Source organism: Tenrec ecaudatus, chromosome 8 (genome assembly GCF_050624435.1).
Source record: "Tenrec ecaudatus isolate mTenEca1 chromosome 8, mTenEca1.hap1, whole genome shotgun sequence".
NCBI classification, from domain to species: domain Eukaryota; kingdom Metazoa; phylum Chordata; class Mammalia; order Afrosoricida; family Tenrecidae; genus Tenrec; species Tenrec ecaudatus.
Window position 1 is genome coordinate 59,395,776 of NC_134537.1, and position 23,057 is coordinate 59,418,832.

The window sequence follows — 23,057 nt, forward strand, 5'->3', positions numbered from 1 at the left end:
TTTTTTTTTATCCCTTACCTCCCCTCCTTCCCCCATGTCCCCTTGATAATTTATATATTTTTTTCAGGTCTAAAACTGACTGCTGTCTCCTTTCATCCTCTTTTCTGCTGCCTGTCCCCCTTGGGAGGGACATAGGTTGATTATTGTGATCAGTGACACCTTACTCCTTCCCCTCCTTTCCCTCCTAGTATCGCTGCTCCCCTTATTGGTTCTGAGGAGTTTATCTGTTCTGGATTCCCCGTGTTGTGAACTATTATCTGTACAGTATACATGTCCTGCAAGCCACATTTGCAAGATAGATTGGGGTCATGATAGTGGGGAGCAGGGAGAGAGGGGAAGAAACATTAAAGAACTAGATGAAAGTTGTGTGTTTTGTTGGTACTATACTGCACAATGACTGGCTCATCGCTTCCTTGTTGCTCTTCTGACAGGGGATGTCCAACTGACTACTGATGGGCCTTGGGTCTCACTCTGTCCTCCCCCTCATTCCCATTAATATGATTTTTTTTCTTTTAGTTTGTTTTGTTTGGGGTCTTTGATGCCTGATACCTGATCCCATCAACACCTCATGATCACACAGGCTGATGTGCTTCTTCCATGTGGGCTTTGTTGCTTCTGAGCTAGATGGCCGCTTGTTTACCTTCAAGCCTTTAAGACCCCAGACACTATATCTTTTGATAGTCGGGCACCATCAGCTTTCTTCACCACATTTGCTTATGGACAAACCTGGAATTGTTTGAGGGCTTTTCTTCTTTTGCTTTTTATTTATTTATTGTTTATTTGTTTATTTATTTTGTTGTATTAGCTGTTGTCATCAAGAACTTCAATCGATTTATATAATGTCTTTCAGTTTACTAGATAAGCTTGCTTACCTTTTAAAAATAGAATCTATGCTATATGCCAGTAATATCAGCACCCTTTCCCTCTAAGACTGGCCACCATGATGTCCTAAAGATCACTAAATTCCAGATGTTCAAAAGAGAATTGTCATCTTCCCTGAAATCTGTTTCTTCGTATACAGTTTGCTTCTCAGTAGAGCAGCACCATCAACCTACAGATGCCAATAAAAAATCCAAACCATGCAAATATACACAGATCAAAGTTTATTAGTGGTTCCAGGGGTCAGAGAAAGGGGAGAAGGGAAGAAGAGAAAATAGCCATTATAGAATACCAAATTTCTGTTTACAGTGCTAGAAAATTAGCACTGATAAAGTCTAAGGAATGCAAAGCCAACTAATATAACCAATGCCGAATTGTATACCAGTAAAAAGCTTAATAGACAAATGTTGTATGACATATATTTTTACAACAAGCACAACACAGGAGCTTTAGAAGTTGCATATATAATCATGAGAGCTGGTCTTAGTTTGGGAGCTTAAGGTTATAATTTCATAAGAAATTCCAATTCATTGCATCTAGTGCTTCTCTTCTACATCCTATTTTGTGCTGTAGAGCCGAGGATGCCTAAAAGTTAACATAAAGCACTTTCAACTATCCAAAATACAAAAACTGCTCTCGTTGCTTTGGGGTAGAAGAACGCAAGTTGAAGAATAGGAAGAAGGAAAAAAAAGTTACATGGTTCATGGATTCCATAAGCAACTACTTATTTTGTGATGCCACCAGAAGGACTGGATGGTTTCCGGCAACTGTTATTGACAGTTTTGATTAGAGTCTATAAAAGAATCCTGACAAAAGAGAGTAGAACAGAATCTCAGAGAAAGCTTAGTGCATCTCTGAAATTATTGCCCACAAGTCACCTCTAAATTTTAAACCAAAAATATCCTCTGAAATATTTTAAACCAAAGAATAAAAAATGAAAAACAACAAATTTATTGCCATAGAGTCTACTCTAACTCATGCTGACCCTATAGAACAGAGTAGATTTGCCCAGGGGGGGTTTCTAAGACTGTAAATCTTATGGAAGCAGCCTGACATATCTTTCCCCATCTCTAATCAAATGGAAAGTCCTATCAAGAATGAATCCTAATTATTCCTTATACCTGTCTCCTTTTCACTCCACTGCCTCTCTCTCAGCTTAAACTAAACCAACCCCACTGTGAACAAGTAGATTCCAACTTATAGTCACCATGTATAGTGTTTCTTAGTCTATATATTCATACAACCCTCATTTTTCTCTCAATGAGAAGCTGGTATATTTGAACCACTGACTCTGAGTTTCCTATTCACTAAATATTTTTTTATTTTTACTGATCACCCAGACACTAATTTTAAACTTCTTCAGTCCATCCTTGACTCTGCCACCAGAGTAATATTTTTACAATGCAAATTTATTTATGGTTAACTACTCAAAATGATTCAGTTATCCCTTGGATGATTTAAATATTGTCTATCTGCTGTCATTTCATTTCTAATTCTTCTAATTAAGGATTATGCAATCTGATTGCTCAGCTAATAGTATCAGTGCTAAAATGTAGCCAAAATAATTCTGTAAATAAAATCTTGCATTTTACTATTATCTTTACTACAATCTTTGTTAGAAGATCAAGTTAGAATCTGCCAGCTGCTCCACAGGAGAAAGATAGGCTGGCTGTTTCCATAAAGCAGGGATGGAGAACCGTTGATCTTTCAATGCCTATTTGGATATTTATGCCATCCTTCTTGGGCTATACAAAATTATAAATTTAAATTAGCCTGCAGTATTTGTTCAAACATTAATTGCCCCTCCTCCTATACAGAGCTGCAATATTGGAAACTCACAGGGGCAGTTCTACCTTGTCCTATGGTAGAAACACGATGGGTTGGCATCAACTCAATAGCAGTGGGTTTGGATTTTGCTTTGTTTTAATGTGATGGCTGGAACAGCTTTTCTTTCGTGAGGTGTGCGATGTTAGTATTGATGATGTTGCTACTCAACTGCTTTTACAAGTTTGTGTTAGTGAGTCTGGATCACAGTCAACTATTAACAATGGTAATTTTGAAAAGAACTGCTCTAAGCAGTAAATTATTCCAAACAGAGATGAATACTTCAACAAATGTTTCTTCAAAGTAGGAAATTCAAGATTACTTATGTAATATTTAGAGAACTCAGGCAGTGGGAGGAGGTTGTACCTAACTTCCAGTTTACACTGATTTGTTGCTGAATGATTTCTTGTAGATTATCAGGCATATCTTGAGCTCTATTGTATCACGGTAGCAGAGATATTCCATTCCATTTGTTTATGTTTCACGTCCTTGACTCTCATGAAATGCTTCAATTTCCCTTGTACATTCACCAGCATATTCAAGTATTCTCCAAGGTTTTGGTTTTTCAAGAGTGGGAAAATATACTGTGTTATTCCTAAATAGTGACACCTTCCACAGCCTTAATTTAACTTTCTTGTTTGGAAGCAGGAAGCGAATGCTGGTTGGGACCCTTCAGTTTGACACTCAGTTCTGCAAAGTACTTGCTAATCGTCAACCCTGAACACTAAGTCCCATAGACACTTGCCATCATTTAGTTCCCTGACAAGTCCTCCCTTCATCTCGCTGAACTGCTTGACTTCAGCATAAAACCTCATGAGCATACCACTAACACTAGATCACAGTACTCCAAGTCAAGCTCATTCAGTAATTCTTTAAATTGGCAACAGTTAAAACCTCTGCTTTTGACAAAATGTATGCATGATACTACTGTGGACATCACATTGTTGAACCTCCAAGACTGTGCACAAAGTTTCTCCTGGTGAATGAAACAATGGCATACAATTAAATAACTTGGATCAAGACTGAGATGATTGAGTACATTTGGACAAGTGCAATGAACACTTTTTGGAAGCCAACCATGGCCGGAGGTCCAACTGTAGTAAGGCCAATTATTTTTGAAAATGTTAACTCAGATTTTTTCATTAATACAGCAAGTCTTTCAAACAAGTCCTCACCACTTGTGGTGCTCTGCATGGCTTCCAGTGACAGTTTTTCCTCTCATGTGTCAAACTGTGGTTAGCCCAGAGAGGAAATTGGCCAATTGGGCAGTATTTGTATATCCATTCTTTCATCACAGCTAGAGAGAAAAATGGGAAAGCCTCTGCACAATACTTTAGTGTTTTCTTCAATATCTTGCTAAATCAGAAATCCAATTTGAGACAGCACTCTGAGGCAAACTAGTACTCTGAAAAAAAAAAAGTTACTTTGTCTGATGCTATAAACTCTGCACTCTTTTACAAAATCTTCCTCCATGTGAGGCCTCAGCTTCTTTGTGTTCATCTTGCTCACTACATTACTTGTTTGAATAATACTGTCTCGGACACAATAAGACCTACAGAAAGTGGTTCTCTGTGATCCCAAACTCTGCCAAAGAGAATCGAGTTTATCAACACCTCTCTGTCTCCTAAATCATTGAGTTTAACATATTTTGAGCTGCAATAGACTTTTCCATTATTCCTAAAGCATCAAACTAGCCATACAAGTTTGCCCTTAAGTACGGTAACAAAAGAAATGTAGACATTTGTCCATTTATTGATACTCTGTATCAACTTTTCTTTGTAGCTTCCATTTTTAGGACTCACACCAATTAAGTTGAATATGTATCCAGTGCTTGTGTTGCCAGCAACATGATGATTTTGCTTTTTATCACTGTTCTAATTCAACATCTTGAATTCGGATCATATTCAATGTTCGCATCATTAACTCTTGAGGTCATTCGTCTGTAGTGTAACTTCCTTAATCTTCATCGTAGACTCAAATTTTGCAAGAATCCTTGATCTTGGACATGGCAATACGACGTCAACAACATCATCTCCAACCATAGGAGACAAAGTCATCAATGTTACAAGGAATCACCACTTCACATCTTCATCATCACTGGATCACTTTAGTTTTGTCAGTTTGTTAGCATTTTCACAACTCTATACTCTCAGCCTGCCTGGAACTGACCATCCTGAGTCACAGCAATGCACGAAGATCGGCCCCAGACAGCCAAAAAGAAGCATAAGTGTCTATCTCTTCATCTACTCCTATATCCCCTGTCTTTCCCATAATTGACAAGTGAATGTCCTTTGCTTGCCCCTCAAAATTTATATTATTATGATTCACTTAATGAAACTTTATCTTGCTATGGAAAAACCCCTAGAGTGATTGAATTTGGAGTCCTCCCTATAATTGCCTTGGCAAAGCCAAACCACATGATTTCACATGCTAGACTCTCCCCACCCCTATCGTAAAGATTTAGATGCTCATAAAATGCTCTCTAGAGTCACTGTGGGTCAGCGCTGATTCAATGGCAGTGAGTTCGGGTCTGAATATTGAGATTAAGGAAGACTCACAGTACAGTGCACCTTCCCTTGGCACTCTACTCCTGTAAAGATTGCATCTGAAACAATGATGCATACACACAATGGAATACTATGTATCCCCCCAAAACAGTGATGAAAGCATGAAACACTGCATGATATAGAGAAACCTGGAAACCACTATGCTGAGTGAAGAAAGCAATCACAAAAGGACAAGTATTGTATGAGTCCAGTACTTTAAGAAGAAAAAACAACTAAGCAAATCTTGGGAACAATGCCCAAACCAAAGGGAGGAAGAGGACCTACCAGCCATGAACCATGTATCTCCTCCCTTTTGTGCAAGCCACGCGAGCCAACTTAAAGGAGACCTCACATTGTCTGGGGTCACTCCCTCAAGAGGGCAGAAACATAACAACTAGGCTGGAGCAAACCAAGGAGCCTCGCATGGGATTAGATGGAAATCCTTGTTGGAAAACCAAGTTAAGAGCAGGGGAGGGGAACATCCACATTTTGGAGGAGACACTGATAATTCTCTTGGTGAATATAGTGGATGCTTGGGGAGCAGTAGCCTTAAATTGGGAAGTGGTGCTAAACAATGACCGTAGAGAACAAAGGGGGACAATGAACCCAAATTTATGTTCCTAGGTAAACTCTAAGAATACATTTCTACTCAACCCTCGGTGAACTATGCCATGTACTAAACACCATGATGACCTTGGATGATGCTGACCGTGCAGGTAACATGGCATAAAGCAGGGGCTACACCAGAAGACTTAACACAGAGTTTTGGTTGAATGAACTGAGCCCTACCTCGAAGGTACCTGCACCCTTGGACTTAGGACTGAGGTATTCAGAGAGTGTAGCCATGAGATTGTGGAATTGGCAGTCACTTGACCTTGGGGGAATCCCCGGCTCAAGGGGTGTCTAATGGAATGAGACCATATATTTCCATAATGGAAAGCATCACCATATATTTAGTTCCTTGATACCTGCCTCACAGTGACATGACAGGTTTTGATCTGTTGGGTAGAGAAAAGCACATGGCTGGTCCAGGAAGTCCCCCCTGGTACCAAGCCCCATACTTAGAGTCAACATAGCTCAACAGAAGGGGAGATCATACCGTTCAGGGAAACAACTCATGTGCTGGGGCCCAAGGCGGATCTGTATTTGTGTAGCATTCTGTGTCCGGAGTACACTATCATTGGGAAAACCTCATCAGTGCAATTGCCTTATACCCCATGGAGATGATTGCCAATGATGTACATTTTTGTTTCTATGGGGTTTTGTTTTCCTGCCTTTAGTTTTTTTTTTTGTGACTTGGTTTGTTTGATTGATTATTTGCTGGTTGGTTTGTTGCTAGTGCTGACATAGTTGGTCCCATGGAGGTTCAATTTTGCCATGAGATGATCACCAAAGTAAATCTCAGCCATGCCCATTCCATGGACAAGCAGATGGATTCTGGACTCATACTTAAATCTACCTCCAACCCACGAACAGTTAGTTCTGATAACATGGTCCTGCTCAATACTTGCTTTCATGAAATGATCACTGAAGATAAGGGTACTATAGCAAAGTGTGATGAAGAGAGCAGATGGTGCCTGGCTATGGATCAAAACAGTGTCTGGAGTCTGAAAGGCTTACATTCAAATAAGCAGCCATCTAAAGGAGGAGTCAACTAAGTCACACGGAAGAAGCACACTAGCTTGTGTCATGGAAAGATGACAATAAAAAAATTCAAATATGACAAAGGGGAAAGTATCAGAGCTAACATTGTGAACACCCAATTTGTAGAAGGCCATGGAGGACAGTGGAAGCCCCAAGGCCTTCTGCAGATTAAGCCACTGGTAGATCCGTCTATCTGCAGGCAAAGGTCTGGAACAGCCTTACTTCAAACATAGATCACTGTAATCCTGATTATGTTGGATCAAACTTATACTTGACCAGTGGAACCCCCTCTAGACTCAACCTGTATTTGTTCTAGGTGCAAGGATCTTTCTCTTGTTCCATGACAATATTTAAATATTGATGATGTCTTTTCTTTCTCACTCATTCTGGTATTTTTATCTTCATACACGCATTACTATTGTTTTATCCTTACAACCTAATTTAATTTTTGTTCTTTGTTCCTGTTGAGTTTACCAGTGTGTGAAGTACAAAAGGAGTAGATGCATAGAGTCAGTGATTGATGCAAGGGTTTGTAGGGGGTGTAAGGAAGGCTAGTTGGGAGAGGGGAAGGGGGAAGGGATTTTGGACGTAAACCATGTCGATGTGAGGGAGCACTAGATCTGAATGTGATTTCACAACTGGTTTTAAAGGCGATTTAATCATGGGGGAAAGAAAGAAAATGTTCATAAATTAATTGTGGTAGTGATGGTACAATTCTTCTTGACATGATAAAATGATTTAATTGTATGATGTGGATTATGTACCCATAAAATTGGAAAGAAATAAAAAAAAATTTGATCCCGGAATCCCAATACGGTCATTCTGTTCTGTCCTGTAGAGTCGCAATGTGTCCAAATAGACTTTGTGGCAAGGGGTTTTATGTTGAGATTAAAGACATGTTCACAAGGGAAAATGTTAACCAATATAATTTTAAAACCAAGTTTGTAAATTAAATATAATTTAATACTACACTTAAAAGAAAAGCAAGTTTATGATATTATATACAGTGTTTCAAAAAATAAACCAAACATATCTACACACATCTGTATATGTGCACACATATATACAAATAGATTTGTTATTTGCCCTTAAGATGGTTCTGACTCATGACAACACCATGTGTAACAGAACAAAGCAGACTCAATCCTGCACCAATTTCCTGATTGCTTGGCATATTCTTGTCTATTTTTGTGGTCATTCTGTATTTTTTGTGCCTTCTTTGAACCTCGGTGGCTCATCTTTTGGCACGGTGCAAGACAATAGGCTGTTTTAATCCATGAAATGTTGTTGGCAGTTTACTGAATGTTAGTTTTGTTTTGTTTTTATGAATTTGTCTTAGTCTATACATATAGAAGCTCCACTGAAACCTATCCACCGTGAGTGACTCTGCTGGAATTTGAAATACCAGTGGCATAAGTTCTTACAACATATTAACACACAAACCACCACTGTGAAACAAGGTGGCTGACAGGTAGCAGATGTGTTCTCTTAGTTCTGAGAAATGTGACACTGCTTTTCATTGCTTCTCAGAAAAGACTAAACAGTATCAGTACTCTTCCTGCTCTGGAAGGTGGGGGGTGGGAAGGACTCCAATTTGTTTGCTTATAATTCTTTCTGGCCATTGATGTTAGATGATGCTAAGTCTCTACCAGCTCATAGCGACACTAAGTGTAAGAAACAAAACACCTCCCTGGTGGATCGGAACCATGCGCATAATTGCTATGTCTGAGCCCATCGTTGCAGTCACTGTCACCTTGCTGATGGCCTTCTTCTTTTTCCCTGACCTTTTACTTTACCAAGCATCATGTCCTTTCCCAGGGAGCGGTCTTTCCTCATAACATGTCCAAAGTAAGTGAGTTGGAGTGTAGCCATCCTTGCTTCTAAAGAGAAGTTAAAAAACATACAACCAACTCAATGCGAAGGGGCTTGAATGCAATGAAGACCCCCAAACCCACCTGCAAGATGATTGGACAGTCCCTCCCAAAGGGCCACATGTAACAAATTATAGAGCCAGGGTGTGGCATGGCACTGATGAACCATATAACTAGGCTCTAGTTCTTTAATATTTCCTCCCCTTGCCAGTAAGGTTTTATGTGTTTTACCTCATTGATCCAGTTGGATTTGCATATGTTCTTTTGCATATTTAGGATCTCTCTGTACGTGAAAGTCTAAATGGATGCCCCTCAGAAACAGTCACAGGAGTGGTGGCTCCCTGAGAGTCTGGGATGGGGGGGCTAGGGGAGAAAAGGGGAGCTGATAGTATTGATATTATAATCCCACCCATTGGGGTTGAACAGTAGAATTGTATGTGAATGGATATATTGGAATGTGTAAGCTATGTCAATAAAACTATTTACATATATATATATTTTAAGCATCTGATTTTACATTTTCCAAGACAAATCTGTTTGTTCTTTTGGCATTCCATGGCATTTTCAATATTCTTTGCCAGCATTATAATCCAAATGCAATGATTTTCATCAGTCTTCCTTACTCAGTGTCCAATTTTCACATGCATATAAAGTGGTTGAAAATACCATGGCTGGTGTCCAGCTTGTGTCCATGGGTTAGTCCTCAAAGTAACATCTTTAAAGAGGACTTTTAAAGCATATTTTCCCAGTGTCCTGCATCGATTGACCTCTTGACTGTTCCATGAGTGTCCATTGTGAATTTAAGATTAAATCCTTGGCAACTTCATTTTTTCTCTATTTATTATAATATCACCTATTGGTTCAGTTGTGCAGATTTTTCTTTACTTTGAGAAGCTCACAATCTTACATCTTTATCAGCAACCGCTTCAAGTCTTCCTCATTTTCAGCAAGCAAAGTTGTGCCACATGCACTTCACAGGTTAATGAGCCTTTCTCCAATACTGATGCTACCACTTGTCTGTCAGTTTGTCGTACTGTGGTGGCTTGAGTGTTGCTGCGATGCTGGAAGCTATGTCCCTGGTATTTCAAGTGCCAGCAGGGTCGCGCTGCTACAGAAACAAGTTTCAGCAGAGCTTCCAAACTAAGAACAGACTACGAAGAAAGAATAGGCTGTCCACTTTGGAGTAATTAGCCACTGAAAATCTTACGAATAGCAGTGAAATTTATCTAATTATTAACAATAGTGGTTAAAATGTACTGATTGTCTGCTATTGATTTTGTGGCTACTATTAGTTTTAATCAATGACTTGATTTTCAACAGGAGCAAGATCACATTTCCTTTTTGGCTTTAACTTTTATATCTTCCATCTCTGAAATTCAGAACTGACTAGTATCCAAATCTACATGACCCAGGAGCTCTTGCTCATCTCCCAAGTGCAGGGATTATTGCAAAATTGCAGCATCCAAAAATATTCTACTGAAATACATTTAAGGTCTAATAGCTCATAAAACATTAAAGAAATATAGCTAGTCATATATTCCTGCCAAATCCTTGGGTAAAGAAGGCTCGAATAATGCAATATCTGACTGATATAACTGAAGAATTTTGAAAATTCCTTTAAATTTTGCTAACTAACAAATAATTTACAAATATGTAACATAACTGTGGTTTGGTGAAAAACAACTGCTGATGAATATGAACCAAATAAACATATCTACTTATAAAGATTGAAAATGAATTGATGCCTGTGAAATATGATGCTGGTGAAGAATATTAGAAGTAGCACAGAATGCCAAAAGATCAAAGCAATTTATCTTAGAAAATATACAACGAGAATGCTCCTTAGAGGCAAGGCTCCTTAGACTTTGTCGCACACACTGTGGACAAACTGTCAGGAGAGACCAATCACTTGCTAAAGTGGAATCTTTCCACTTGTGAGTCTTTCCTCAGACCACAATAAAGACCAAAATCTCATACTCACCAATATAATCTACTAAACAGCAAGTAGAAAGCAGAACCATTACCTCTGTTTTTTCTCCTATTACCTTGGAATACCTCTAATTTAGAACTCTATTTGTGATACAAACCAGAAACCTTGACTCCAATGTCACTGAATGAGTTCTAACTCATGGTGATCCTATAAATCAGAGTAGATGGGGTTGAAGGGGTGACAGAAGTCAAAGTCAAAGGTGATCATACTATCTGTAAATCAAAATTCAACAGCTTCTGAATCCCCGGATTAATAACGGAAACAGGAAAGAGATAACAAGATAAAAATCACTGAGTTCTTAAAGAAATTCCATTTTTATTTCTATTTTATGAAAGGTAATAATAGACCTTTGAGGGTTGAAAAAATTTTAAGTCTCATGCTACTTAGCAAAAGGTAAATCATGCTATATATTAGTTTTATAGAGTGCTTCTTTTCTTTTTCATTTTTTTCAAGATAAATATATGAGCAACACTAGCTCTGTCTTAATTCCACCAAAACTGACTTGCTGTCTCCATTTCAGAAAATGGTACAATCATCTATCCAGTTGCTTAGAATAAAAATCAAGAAGCCATCTTTCCTTCTTCCTTTCTCCATATTTAAATAACCAGAGATCATACCAACTCTACTTCCAGAATCTATCCCACATCCATAGATTCTTTATCCCTCTCTCACTACCATCCTGATCTAAGTTATTGCTATTATCTCTCATTCAAGGATAGCAATAACCAACTGGTAAACCAGCGTCTATTTCTATTTCCTTCCACTCTATTATCTAAAGGCAGACAGAGTAATCCATATGAACCATAAAGTAAATAAGTTATTTTAGTTACACAAAACTTTCCACAAGCTCCCAATTTAAAAAATATCCATATCTTTCCAAGGCTTTCAAGACCTATATGGGACTTCTGTGACTTTTCCATCCTCATTTTACTAATCGTTTATTACCACATCTGTGGCAGTTACGTAATTTCATGTCAACTTGATAAATAAGTGTAAGTGTAGAGTCTGGTTTGTCAGTCAGACCTGATGCTGCCTCCTTGAAGGTGTCGCCTTCTCATGAGGACTCTGGAAACTTCTCGTTCTCCCTGGAGGCAGGCCACATACTCTCTCATTATTTGATTTTTCTGCGGTTGAGACACTGAGAGAGCTGGAGGAGCCATGTGGAGACCCACAGCAGTAGGTCTTCCACTGACACTGGATCCACCAGACTTTTCACCCACCAGCCTGTGCTCGCATAATTGCATGTGCTCCATGAGTCTGAAGAGGAATTTATGGACTAGTTTTGGACTTATGGGCTAATATTGAATTTATGAACTTGATCTAGATTAGGCTAGATGTTTTCTTAATATGCAATTACACTTCAACATAAAGCGCTTTCTTATACGTATGAGTGTCTCTAAATGTGTTTCTCTAGTCAACCCGCACTAACGCATTGTGGAACCAACAGGTGGGGTTGCAACAGCAGGAAGATGAGAAGTTGAGGCATAGCAGTGGCCAGCAGCATGGGAGCAAAGCAGTCCCAATGGATTCTCAAGCAGCATGGAGAAGCCTGTCTTGATGGAACTTCACCCTCTAGCGATGTACATCAAGGCAACATGATCCATGGGTTGACTCAGTCAACAGTACCACAGCACACAGTTGAGGCAGAGGACTAGCTCGGGCAGCAGAGTACTGGTCTGGCCAGCAGGGAAGAAAAGGGAAGGGGGAAGCCATGGAAAGCCATTTATCTCATTGCCCTCTAGCCAAGCGGTGGCCTAATTAGACTCTGCCCCCATATACCTATGTGTGAAAGGTAGGTTTATTGTGCCAACCTGGCCAATAGGAACATGTGGGATTAATAAGGTAGCAGTTTGGACAGCAAAGAGATAAATGGCTCGGCAAGCCCCACCCCTCTCTCTCTCTCTCTCTTGCTCTCTGGTGGTCGGACCAGTGTGCTGCTGCTTTAGCTAGTTCTCTGCCTCAACTTGTGAGCTATACTAGCTGTGGGCAGTCAACCCATGGATCATGCTGCTAGAACTTGAGGTTCCTTTGAGACCTGCTTCCCCACGCTGCTGATATACATCACTTGAGCTTGAGGCTCTCAGATCCTCTCATCTTGATTGCTTGAACTCAATATCCCATCTAGGCCTGCTTTGCTAAGCTCTCAAGCTGTTGACTGTTGGTGACCCGCCCTGCTGTTTCTGTCTGTGGCTGGACTGCCTGCCTTGCCTTAGGGAAGACACAGCTGTCTGCTTCTTTGACCCAGCAGCCCTCTTGAGTTGAAGGACTTCCAGTATATAAACTGTTCCAAGGAAGTATGTTGAGCTTAGCTCTCTGTACTGCTGTGTGGACTAATTAGCTGTTATATTCCTTCATGCTGTATATATAGATCTATTTCTATCCCTATCTATTTAGAATCATAAGTGTCCTGGTTTTGTTTCTCTAGAGAACCCTGTCTAACACACTATGGAAGCCTAGTGGGTAAAATAAACCTTACTATCATAGTCTGCCTAATTTGTTAGTCAGTGTTGACTAGAGAAACTAATCCAGAGATATTCATATTTGTGTAAGAGAGAGCTTTATATCAAAGAGCAATTGTAGGTTGAGAAAACAACCCAGCCAAATCCAGATCAAGTCCATAAGTCTTGTATTGGCCCATGTGTCTGACACTAGTCCATAAATTTCTCTTCAGATTCACACAGCACGTGCAATGATGCCAAATGCAGGAAGATCACAGGTCAAGGGATGAAAAAGTCTTGTGGATCCCATGATGGGGAAAGCACCTTAGCACTGGTATTATGCTCCTCAGCTCTTTGTTATAAAAATATAAAACTCTCTCTTACACACAGAGAGAGTGTCTCTGGATTTGTTTCTCTAGTCAACCCAGATCAACACAAGGTCCTTAGGCTGTTTCTCAATGAAGCCACACTTGCACTCTTGTCAGGCCCCTTGTGTTTCCTGCCAGCTCTTCATAGAACTTTTCAAGGTAATGTGTGGAGGCCACTCTGACTTATGTGGCAGGTTATCACAAGACAGGGGTGAAACATGCCTACACCCTTCTTACCCCTGTTCTGAGACCAACCTCTCTTCTCTTGGCACTCTATTTTCCCTGCACTCTACTTTTCAGTTGAGTTCGATCATTCATTGCAATAGCCACCCAGACCTCAGAGACAATGGTCATGATTATGGAGCTTAGGAAGTTAACAGGTTACAGTGGGAATAAAGGTGAGAAATGCTCAGGATACACTCTCTTCTCTGTCATGTCCTCAGGCAGGCCTTTCTCTGACCTCAGCCTTGCTCAAGCAATGTTACAAACTCTTTTAGGGCTGCTAATGAATGCCCAAAGGACATGCCACTCTAGTACCAGCAACCCAAAGGCACTCATCTCTAATTCTGTGGGTGAGCCAACCCCACTTCCCCAGTGGAGTGCCCAGAGGCACCTCATTCCACAAGTCAGTCTCACTCCCCAGAGCATTCAGTTTTATTTGCTTTGTGGGATGGGAAGTTTACCACCCTGTCCCAAGCTCTTGCTCTTGCTCCTGCTGCTGCTACTCCTCTTTACTCACGAGTCACAGTTTTATCATGGATCAAAGAGGCTCAGTGTGAAAGCATCTCAGATTCCAAAGAATGTGCTCTGCTCCTAGCTCTTCTCTTGCTGGTAGTGAGATTCCTGTACATATGTACATGTTGTGCATATGTTGCCATCATCTTTTTCAAAACATTTCATTCTACTTGAGCCCTTGGTATCAGCTCCTCATTTTTTCCTCTCTCCCTCACCCTCCCACCCTCATGAATACTTAATAACTTATGAACTATTAATATCTTCTTATTTGACACCATCCACTGTCTCCCTTCACCCATGTTTCTGTTGTTCATCACCTGGAGGTAGGGGTGGGGGTGGTTATATGTCAATTATTGTGATCAATTCCTCTTTTCTCTCCCCAATTTCACCCTACCCTCATGGAATCACTACTCTAATTATTGTTCCGTAGGTGTTTATCTGTCCTGGATTTTGTGTGTCAAGAGTTGTTATCTGTATCAGTGCACATGCTCTGGTCTAGCCAAATTTGTAAAGTAGAGCTGGTGTCATGATAGTGGGAGATAGCATTCAAGAGCTAGCAGAATGTTGTGTGTGATTTTGGTGCTATACTGCACCCTGTGCTGGCTCATTCCTTCCTTGTGACCTTTCTGTGAGGGGAAGTTCAACTGTCTACAGATGGACTTTCGGTCTCCACTCTGTGCCTCCTCATTTGCATCGGTGTAATTGTTTTGTATCTTCTGATGACTGATACCCGATCTTGTCCATCTCCTGTGAACACACAGGCCGGAGTGCTTCTTCCATGCGGGCATTGTTGCTTCCTAGATATATGGCCACTTGTTTATCTTCAAACCTTTAAGACTCCAGATGCTATATCTTTTAATAGCCAGGCACCATCAGCTTTCTTCACCAAATTTGCTTATGCACCCATTTTGTCTTCAGCGATCGTGTTAGGAAGGAGAGCATCACAGAATATCAGGTTATTAGAATAAAGTGGTCTTGCACTGAGGGAGTACTTGAGTAGAGGCCCAATATCCATCTGCTACCTTAATATTTAACATATAAATATATGTGAATAGACCTATCTCCCTATTATTATATATTATATATTAATATATTTATATATGTATATGCCATATTTATACCTCTATAAATGTCCTTTGCCTCCTAGCTGTTTCATCTATTTCTTTTACTATCCTTGTGTCCCACTATTGTGTTTGACCTTCAATCTCTCAGTAATTCCTCTCAGCTACATTGTACTTGATCAAACCCCACCAGGAAATCTATGCCCATCTCACCATCAATTTTAGATCATATGTTCCCTTGTCCCTGGATTTGTTGGCTGCCCCTCCTCTCTTCCTTTCCACTACCTCCCCTCTCCCATGTCCCACTGAAACCATCAGTCCTATTGTTTTCTCCTTGGGATTGTTTATCCTGCCTATGTTATGTAGATACACATAGAAGAAAGGGGGTGGGGAAGCCCATATAAATAGTTCTAGGTCTGTCTGTTGATGAATGTTTTCTGATCAAGTCTGATGAGGTACCAAGCCCTGCTCCTGAGTCTATTTTGGGGATTCCTTGGGGCCTTTATTGCTTGGTTTCCTTTGCTGCTCTTTTGTGCTCTCTTCATGTTTTACCCCAGTGTGGGAAAAGAGGGTGGGAAGGTGTCAGACCGGGCATGTCACCCCACATCATTTTTACCCTCACCAAAATATGGTTAGGGAACCTTTCCTCAAAATTCATTCTACCCTACTCACTTCATCCTATCATTCAGCACTTAGTAGCATCTGATAGGAATTAAATTACCTATTGTTTTCTCTTCTCTACCCTGATCTCCAAAGCTTAAAACACTGTAGTATAGAAAATAAATGGGGTAGATTTTATAAATGAATTAATATCATCACTCAACGCCATCATTTGTTTTTTAAATTCTCTAATCTTTAAACAGGTTAAAGCAACGAGAAAATATGAAGTCCTTTCTTATTTTATACAGCATTCTCTAAAACAACATGTTAGGCCCTATTAAATGTATACAATAACTTGGGGCTAAAATATTAGAAGGGTTGGCAAAAGAAGGTAGTCCATAATAAGCTGCTTTAGAAAAATCTCTAACCTGGAGTCCTTGCTTCTCTGATCACATGTGCAAAGAGAGAGAGGACAAGATAGGGCTGATTAAATGTTTTTTTTAGAAAAGAGAGCAAAGTCAGGGGGCTGACTGAACACAAGTTATAAGCTTATTCCCACAGGGTGATCTATCTCAAAGGGCAACTATCCTCAAGAGAATTGCTGGCAAGAAATCCTATCAACAGCTATCTTCTGGAAATAAACAGCTAGGCTAATTAGCAGCAACATTTCTTCCCAGAGATAACTACATTCCTTCTCATTCCCCATCAGTACCTTTCTGCACACAGAGCACCTTAGATTTCTTATTTGATTTCAGTTTAGTTTAGAAAATGGGTGGAAGTATAGTACAGAGGCAATATATATAATGCAATCATATAAAATTACTATATGTTATACTAAAATATGTTATTTAATTGCATTTTGATTTTGACTCACGATTCCACCCTCAGCTGTTCTCCAAACTCACCCAGCTGGAAGTCAGTTATTTGTCTCATAGGAGGATGGAGGCAGGAGTGACAGAAGAAAAGCAACTGGATCATTAAAAAAGAGGAATATGATCGACGTGTTTTGTTTTTTGCTTTCAGTTTATTACAATTCTATACACATTGACTGATGAAGTTATTTATTTCTGAGCGTCAAAGGAAAAAAATGTAATAAACTTGAGAAGAGTTTTACTCAAAAAGTGGTAGCCCTCAGTAGAGTCTGCCATTGTCGGTGCTATTTATTAATATTACAATTTGCCACATTGATGCGTCTTCTAGAAAGCAGTTCGACCACACTTTTAGACCATGATAATCATCAGTTGTGGTTTATACATATACATATCTCTCACAGAAGGAAGGGGGAGGAGGGCTTTTTAAATTATCCAGTTCTTCCTAGAAAAAGCGATATTCCTAGCATTGCTGCCTTGCTGGTAGAATCCTTGCCTTTCATGAGAGAGAGCATCAACGTACGTCATGTGCTGCTACCAGCTGTCCCTCGGTGGAAACATACATGTTGATATGATACTGAACCAGGTTCAGCAGAGTTTCCAGACTAAGATGGACAAAGATGACAGAAAGGCCAGGTGACAAAATTCCGAAAATCAGCCAATGAAAACCTTATGGATTACGATGGTCCAATAAGCAACCAATCATATGAGCGGGGCAGGATCAGCCAGTGTTCTGTTCCTGTCTGTTTATTCTGTTCCGATGTTCATGGAGCTTCCATGATTTTTAGGCAAAAGCAGCTAACAATAGCAATAGTAATAGCCAGGTGGACTGTCCTTTAGAAAAAAAAAATTACACCAGGAAAAATAACCAAAGAAAGTCTTCTGAAGGCAGTTTCACAAGGCATGCAACATCTGAGGGATTTCTTTCAAATGGGGATCACTAATAAAATCTTAACAATATTTTAGGGGACCACTGATTAATTTTCCTAATTCTGATGATTGGTCCAGAGTGATCACACGTTGTGATCAGGTAGGGGGAGGGAGGAAAATATATACACTGTGTTCTTTACTACTACAACTTGTTCTTATCCAAGCCTTCAGAAAGCGTTACTCCTCGATCAATAGCACGCATATTTTAAAAGGATGATGCCGAGAAGGTAGTGTCCTTGGACTTAATGGAACAAATGTTAAGTAACTCATATGGAAGATAACCCATTACATTCTGCCTACATTACACTGAGCCTCACACAACTGAGCCAACCAGACCTTATGAAAAATTCGTGTATGAGAATTCTTACATTTGGTCTTTAGATATACATTCATCAAAGCCAATGTTACAAATGTGCCACATACCTGAGAAAGATTAGCAATACTCTGGCTTGAAAAGGAAAATCCAGCTGTGCTGACACTCGTTATGAATTATGAATATGTCTTTTGAATTACTGTTCCGCTGTATTAACTCTCTTGGTGAAGGGAAACTGGGGGAAAAAGCAGACAATGCTGCTTCATGTCAATATTTAATACACAAATGAGTTATGAACATAAGGAAGTCACATTCTAGAACTGCAGAAACCTGGGCACACTGAGCACAGCGCTTGGGCCTGTGGATTTGCATCTGAAAGAACACTAATGCTTCAGCAAAGTCAGGAATACTGACTTAACACAACTTTTAGAAAAGCACCAAGTAAAGCAGACTAGGAAACTGTCAAGCGTAGCTATGGCCAACAGTGAGAGAGGAGATACCAGGAGGATTAGCGGAGGGGGGGGGGGAGAAAGGGGGACTCGATCACAACACTCAAACTAGAACCTCCTCCCAGGGGGAAGAATAACGGAAAAGTGGGTGAGGGGTGATGGAGGACAATGTAAGATATGAACATCATAATCTATACTTATCAAGGACTCCTGAGGGAAGGTGGGTGGGAGAAGCAGGGGGAAGAAATGGGGAGCTGATATCAGAGGCTCAAGTGGGAAGAGAATGTTTTGAAAATGATCATGGTGGCATATGTAAAAATGTGCTTGTCACACTGAATGAATGCATGGATTGTGACATGAGGTGTAAAAGCCCTCAATAAAAGTAAGGGGAAAGAAACAGAATCTTAGCGTTGATAGCTCCAAGGTCTTAAAGGCAATGTGGTGGCTCAGAATGGATAGAGTTTAGACATGCATTTAACATGTTTAAAGAAGTGGAAAAGGCTATCTTCAACAATACTCTTCAGGATACAAAAATATTAATAAGAGATATGTAATGGTATTAAATTGCAAAAGAGAAGTACTATTATGAATTGGATCCAAAGATAAAATAAATTATCACTGATTTGAGAGAAGGAAAAAAAAAAAAAGAGCAGCCACCAGTGTTTCTAAAAGGACACTTGCCGAATGTAGGGAATAACTATGGTACCCCAGCCCCCTAAAGCTGTACCATTAGATACAATAAACCACTGCAGAGAAGAAAGCAGGTGTCCCTGCTTTGGCTTTTGAATTATACATGACTGGGGAAACCCACACAGTGCTGTTCATTCTACAGAAGCTAATTCTCCTACTCACATCGAATGGAGCCGAGCTGGACTGGGTACTCTGATTACATGGTTCCCTGAAGCAATCACTAAAAGGAAGCAGAAGACCCATGGCAATGATCCGCGAGCAAAACTTCTCCGCTTCTTCTGGAGGCCCGTTTTCCTGCTGGCTGAATAACTTCTCCAGCAGAGTCCGCCCTGCGGAGGAAACACACAGGGTCATTAGAGCAGCGCTGGCAGAGCCTGGAGCTCAGACAGCCCCAGAGGAGAGGAGCCCGATAAACACAGCAAGGGAGCAACACGGTTTCCAAGGCCACTACCCTCTACACAGAGAAGAACCTCTCACACTCCGAGGGGGGGAATGGAAAATACCTCAGAGATTACTGTGCACGAAATGCCACGTGTGGAGAGGCAGATCTGGTATGCTTGCCCACCTCAAAAGACCTCCTGCCCAGGAGACAATGCACCATAGTAAGCAGTACACCTTATTCCATCTGAAGAAGCCCCTACCTTTCAGATTTCATTGTTTATCCTGCTTCTCTGCGTTTACCCTGCAGATAGTTTTCTGAAGAGGTGCAGTTGACCCAGGAAAAAAAATAAGAGATTAGGGACTCCAAACCACATTCGAAAAAGAGCATATAACTTTTGACTCACCAAGAACATAACTGTGAATAGCCTAGTGTTGACCGCAATTGTCACCAATGAAACACCGTCAGGTAATTCATGTTATGTATGGTGTATGTATTATATGCTGAATCCACACAAAAACTGCATTTTCAATGTCAGATAAAAAGGCATTTGCAAAAAGTGCAGTTTTCAACACCTGCTTACGGTCGAGTTGCAGCAACAGCCTCACAAACTGCCTTTTCCCTTTTTACGGGTTTGTTGTGCTGGGTGCATTCATCCTGAAATGATGGGCAACTACAGTTGTAGATCTCCACCTACGACATACATCGAACAGCTCAGCATTCTTGTAACACCGGCCTTTGCTTTGTAGGAACATTCCCAGCATTGCTTGTGGCTCTCCTTGTAAGTCATGTGATGCTTCTCAAGGTTTATGGTATTGCACTAAACATGATGAAACACGCACAATAGACGCGAGAGATCGCTTTTTACCACAATAAATCTCACAAGTCTTATGCTATTTTATTTTATTGGAGGTTCTTACAGCTCTTATCATAATCCATACATATATCTATGTGTCAAACACATATGTGCATTTGTTGTCATCATCTTTTAAAAAATATTTTCTTTCTACTTGAGCCCTTGATATCAGCTCCTCATTTTTTCTTCCCTCCCTCCTCCCCTGTCCCCCATGTCCCCTTGATAATTTATATATTTTTTTTCATGTCTTACACAAACTGCTGTCTCACTTCAACCACTTTTCTGCTGTCCATTAGGTATCAAGCACGAAATAACCAAAACAAACAAAATCATATAAATGGGAACAAGGGGAGCCCCAAAGCCCCTCAGTAGTCAATTGGACATCCCCTGTCAGAAGGGCCACAGGAAGAAATGAGCCAGTATAGCACCAGGAAACACACAAGCTTCCTCTAGCTCTTTAATGCCTCCTCTTCCCCCGCTCTCCCTGCCCCCCCCATTATCATGACCCCAATTCTAGCTTACAGATCTGGCTAGACCAGAACATGTACACTGGTACAGATAAGAGCTCACAACACAGGGAATCCAGAACAGACAAACCTCTCACGACCAATAAGGAAAGCAGTGATGTTAGGAGGGTAAGAGAAGGGGGGCAGGGGAGTAAGGGGGAACCAATCACAATACTTGACATATGGCCCTTCTCCCAGGGGGGACAGACAGAAGAGGTGATTTTCGACTCCAATACACAAATTACTGGAGAGATGACCTGCTTAGGTGGAGGTGACCAGCATTACTGGCTCTTCAAAGCTATCCATGTATAAAATGAAAGCAGTTGAGCCCTGTACTGCCCAAGGGTCATCTCTCAGTAGTTTGGCCTAAGAAATGCCAATGACTGACCTTCACATTCTCAGGAAGATAATGGAGAGGGACCTGGATTGTGAACATGGGGAGGTCGGCAAAGGCCCCTAGCCATGAGAGCTAGCCAACAACAACAACACACCTTTAAAATAAGAGCAATAGAAATTTTAAGTTTTCTCAGATGCTCCTCAGAAAGACAATTCCCAATTTAAGTTTTCTCTTATGCTCTAAAAACAAGACGAAAGAGAGGCATGCCGAGAAGAGGACACTGGTTGAGCAACCTGAAGTTCCTGCCTTCAGCTAGTCCAGGGATGCACTTTTTATGAAATGTCTCTAATTCACAATCACCAAGGGTGATTGGAAACATCAGGGATAGAGCGTTAGTGTTTTCTGTGTCCCTAGAATATGATGAAATTGTCATCTTTGCCAGGGTCTAGGCCATGAGCCTAGTTTCAAGTCCATTTGACACCTCTAGCTCTTTACCTTCAGGAGTTTATTTAGCTTGTTTAGTCATAAAATACTACAGAAGGACATGAAAGTTTATAGAGTTCCTGCAGAAACCCTGTGCCCTCCTTACTTGTCCCCCCACCCCACAGCCCCAATATGATACAAATATTCATAAAAATTTGGATTAAATTACTTATTCAGAAAAGTCTTCAATGACCTCTAACATAAGCTTTTCACCTCTTTCCACAATACCTTTGTGTAATATATAACTTTACTTAAATAATGATTTGCATATTTTTCATTGTTAAATATCTGCGTGCCTTACTAATCCCACCAAGTATCTCAGTTTTACATACTATGATGGCCTGCAAATTGTTAGGAGGCAGGAAGCTATGCTCATGTAGAACTAGTACACGAACCAAAGCAATTGCGCAAAGAGAACAAGGGAATACAGCATGGTTTAAAATCAGGAGAGCTGTGTCCGGGTTGTATCTTCTCACTATACTCATTCCACTTGTATGCCGAGTAAATAATCAGAGAGGTTGGAGCACATGAAGACTGTGGCATCAGGATTGGAGAAAGGCCTATTAAAAACCTGTAATATGCAGGTGATCCACCTTGCTTGCTAACAGTGAGAAGGACTTGAAGCACTTCCTGAGGAAGATCAAAGATCGTACTTCAGTGTGGATTACAGCTCAATGCCAAGAAGACCAAAATCCTCACAGCCGGTTCAATATGTAACCTCATGATAAATGGAAAGGGAAGTTGAAGTTGTCAAGGATTTAGTCTTATTTAGATCCATACTCAATGCTCATGGAAGCAGAAGCCAAAAGATCAATGCATTGCACTGGGTAAATCTGCTGCACAAGACCTCTTTAAAGTGTTGGGGATGAAGGATGTTACTTTGAGAACTAAGGTGCATCCGACTCAAGTCATGGTATTTCCAGTCACCTCATATGCATCTGCATCTGTAAGTTAGACAATGAATAAGGAAGACCAGTCTAGTGCCAGGCCATCCTAAATACACTGATCTCCTCTGAATAACAAAGGCCAAAGAAGAATCAATGTCTTTGAGTTAGGGTGCTGGTGAAGAATACTGAAAGTACCATGGACATCCAAAAGAACAAACGAATCTGGCTTAGATGAAGTACAACCAGAGTGCTCCTAAGAAACCAGAACAGCAAGACTTCCTCTCACATACTTGCAATGCCCTCTAGTAAGAAGGCCCTTCCTATCCCTTGTCCATAATCAGAGGGGATTCATCAGAGGCTTAATTCACATTGGAGACCCTAAAAATGAATTCTGGGCTTTCA

General features: G+C 40.4%; 1 protein-coding gene across 1 annotated transcript in view; it reads right to left on the reverse strand.

Moving 5' to 3' along the window:
* The window catches only part of FMN2 (formin 2), a 368,626-nt gene that overhangs the window by 277,464 nt on the left and 68,105 nt on the right, over nucleotides 1-23,057 (reverse strand). Inside the window, exon 2 of the mRNA XM_075555679.1 lies at nucleotides 19,370-19,536. Within this exon, the coding sequence (XP_075411794.1) occupies nucleotides 19,370-19,536 (167 nt within the window). The remainder of the gene's footprint in view (nucleotides 1-19,369; nucleotides 19,537-23,057) is intronic.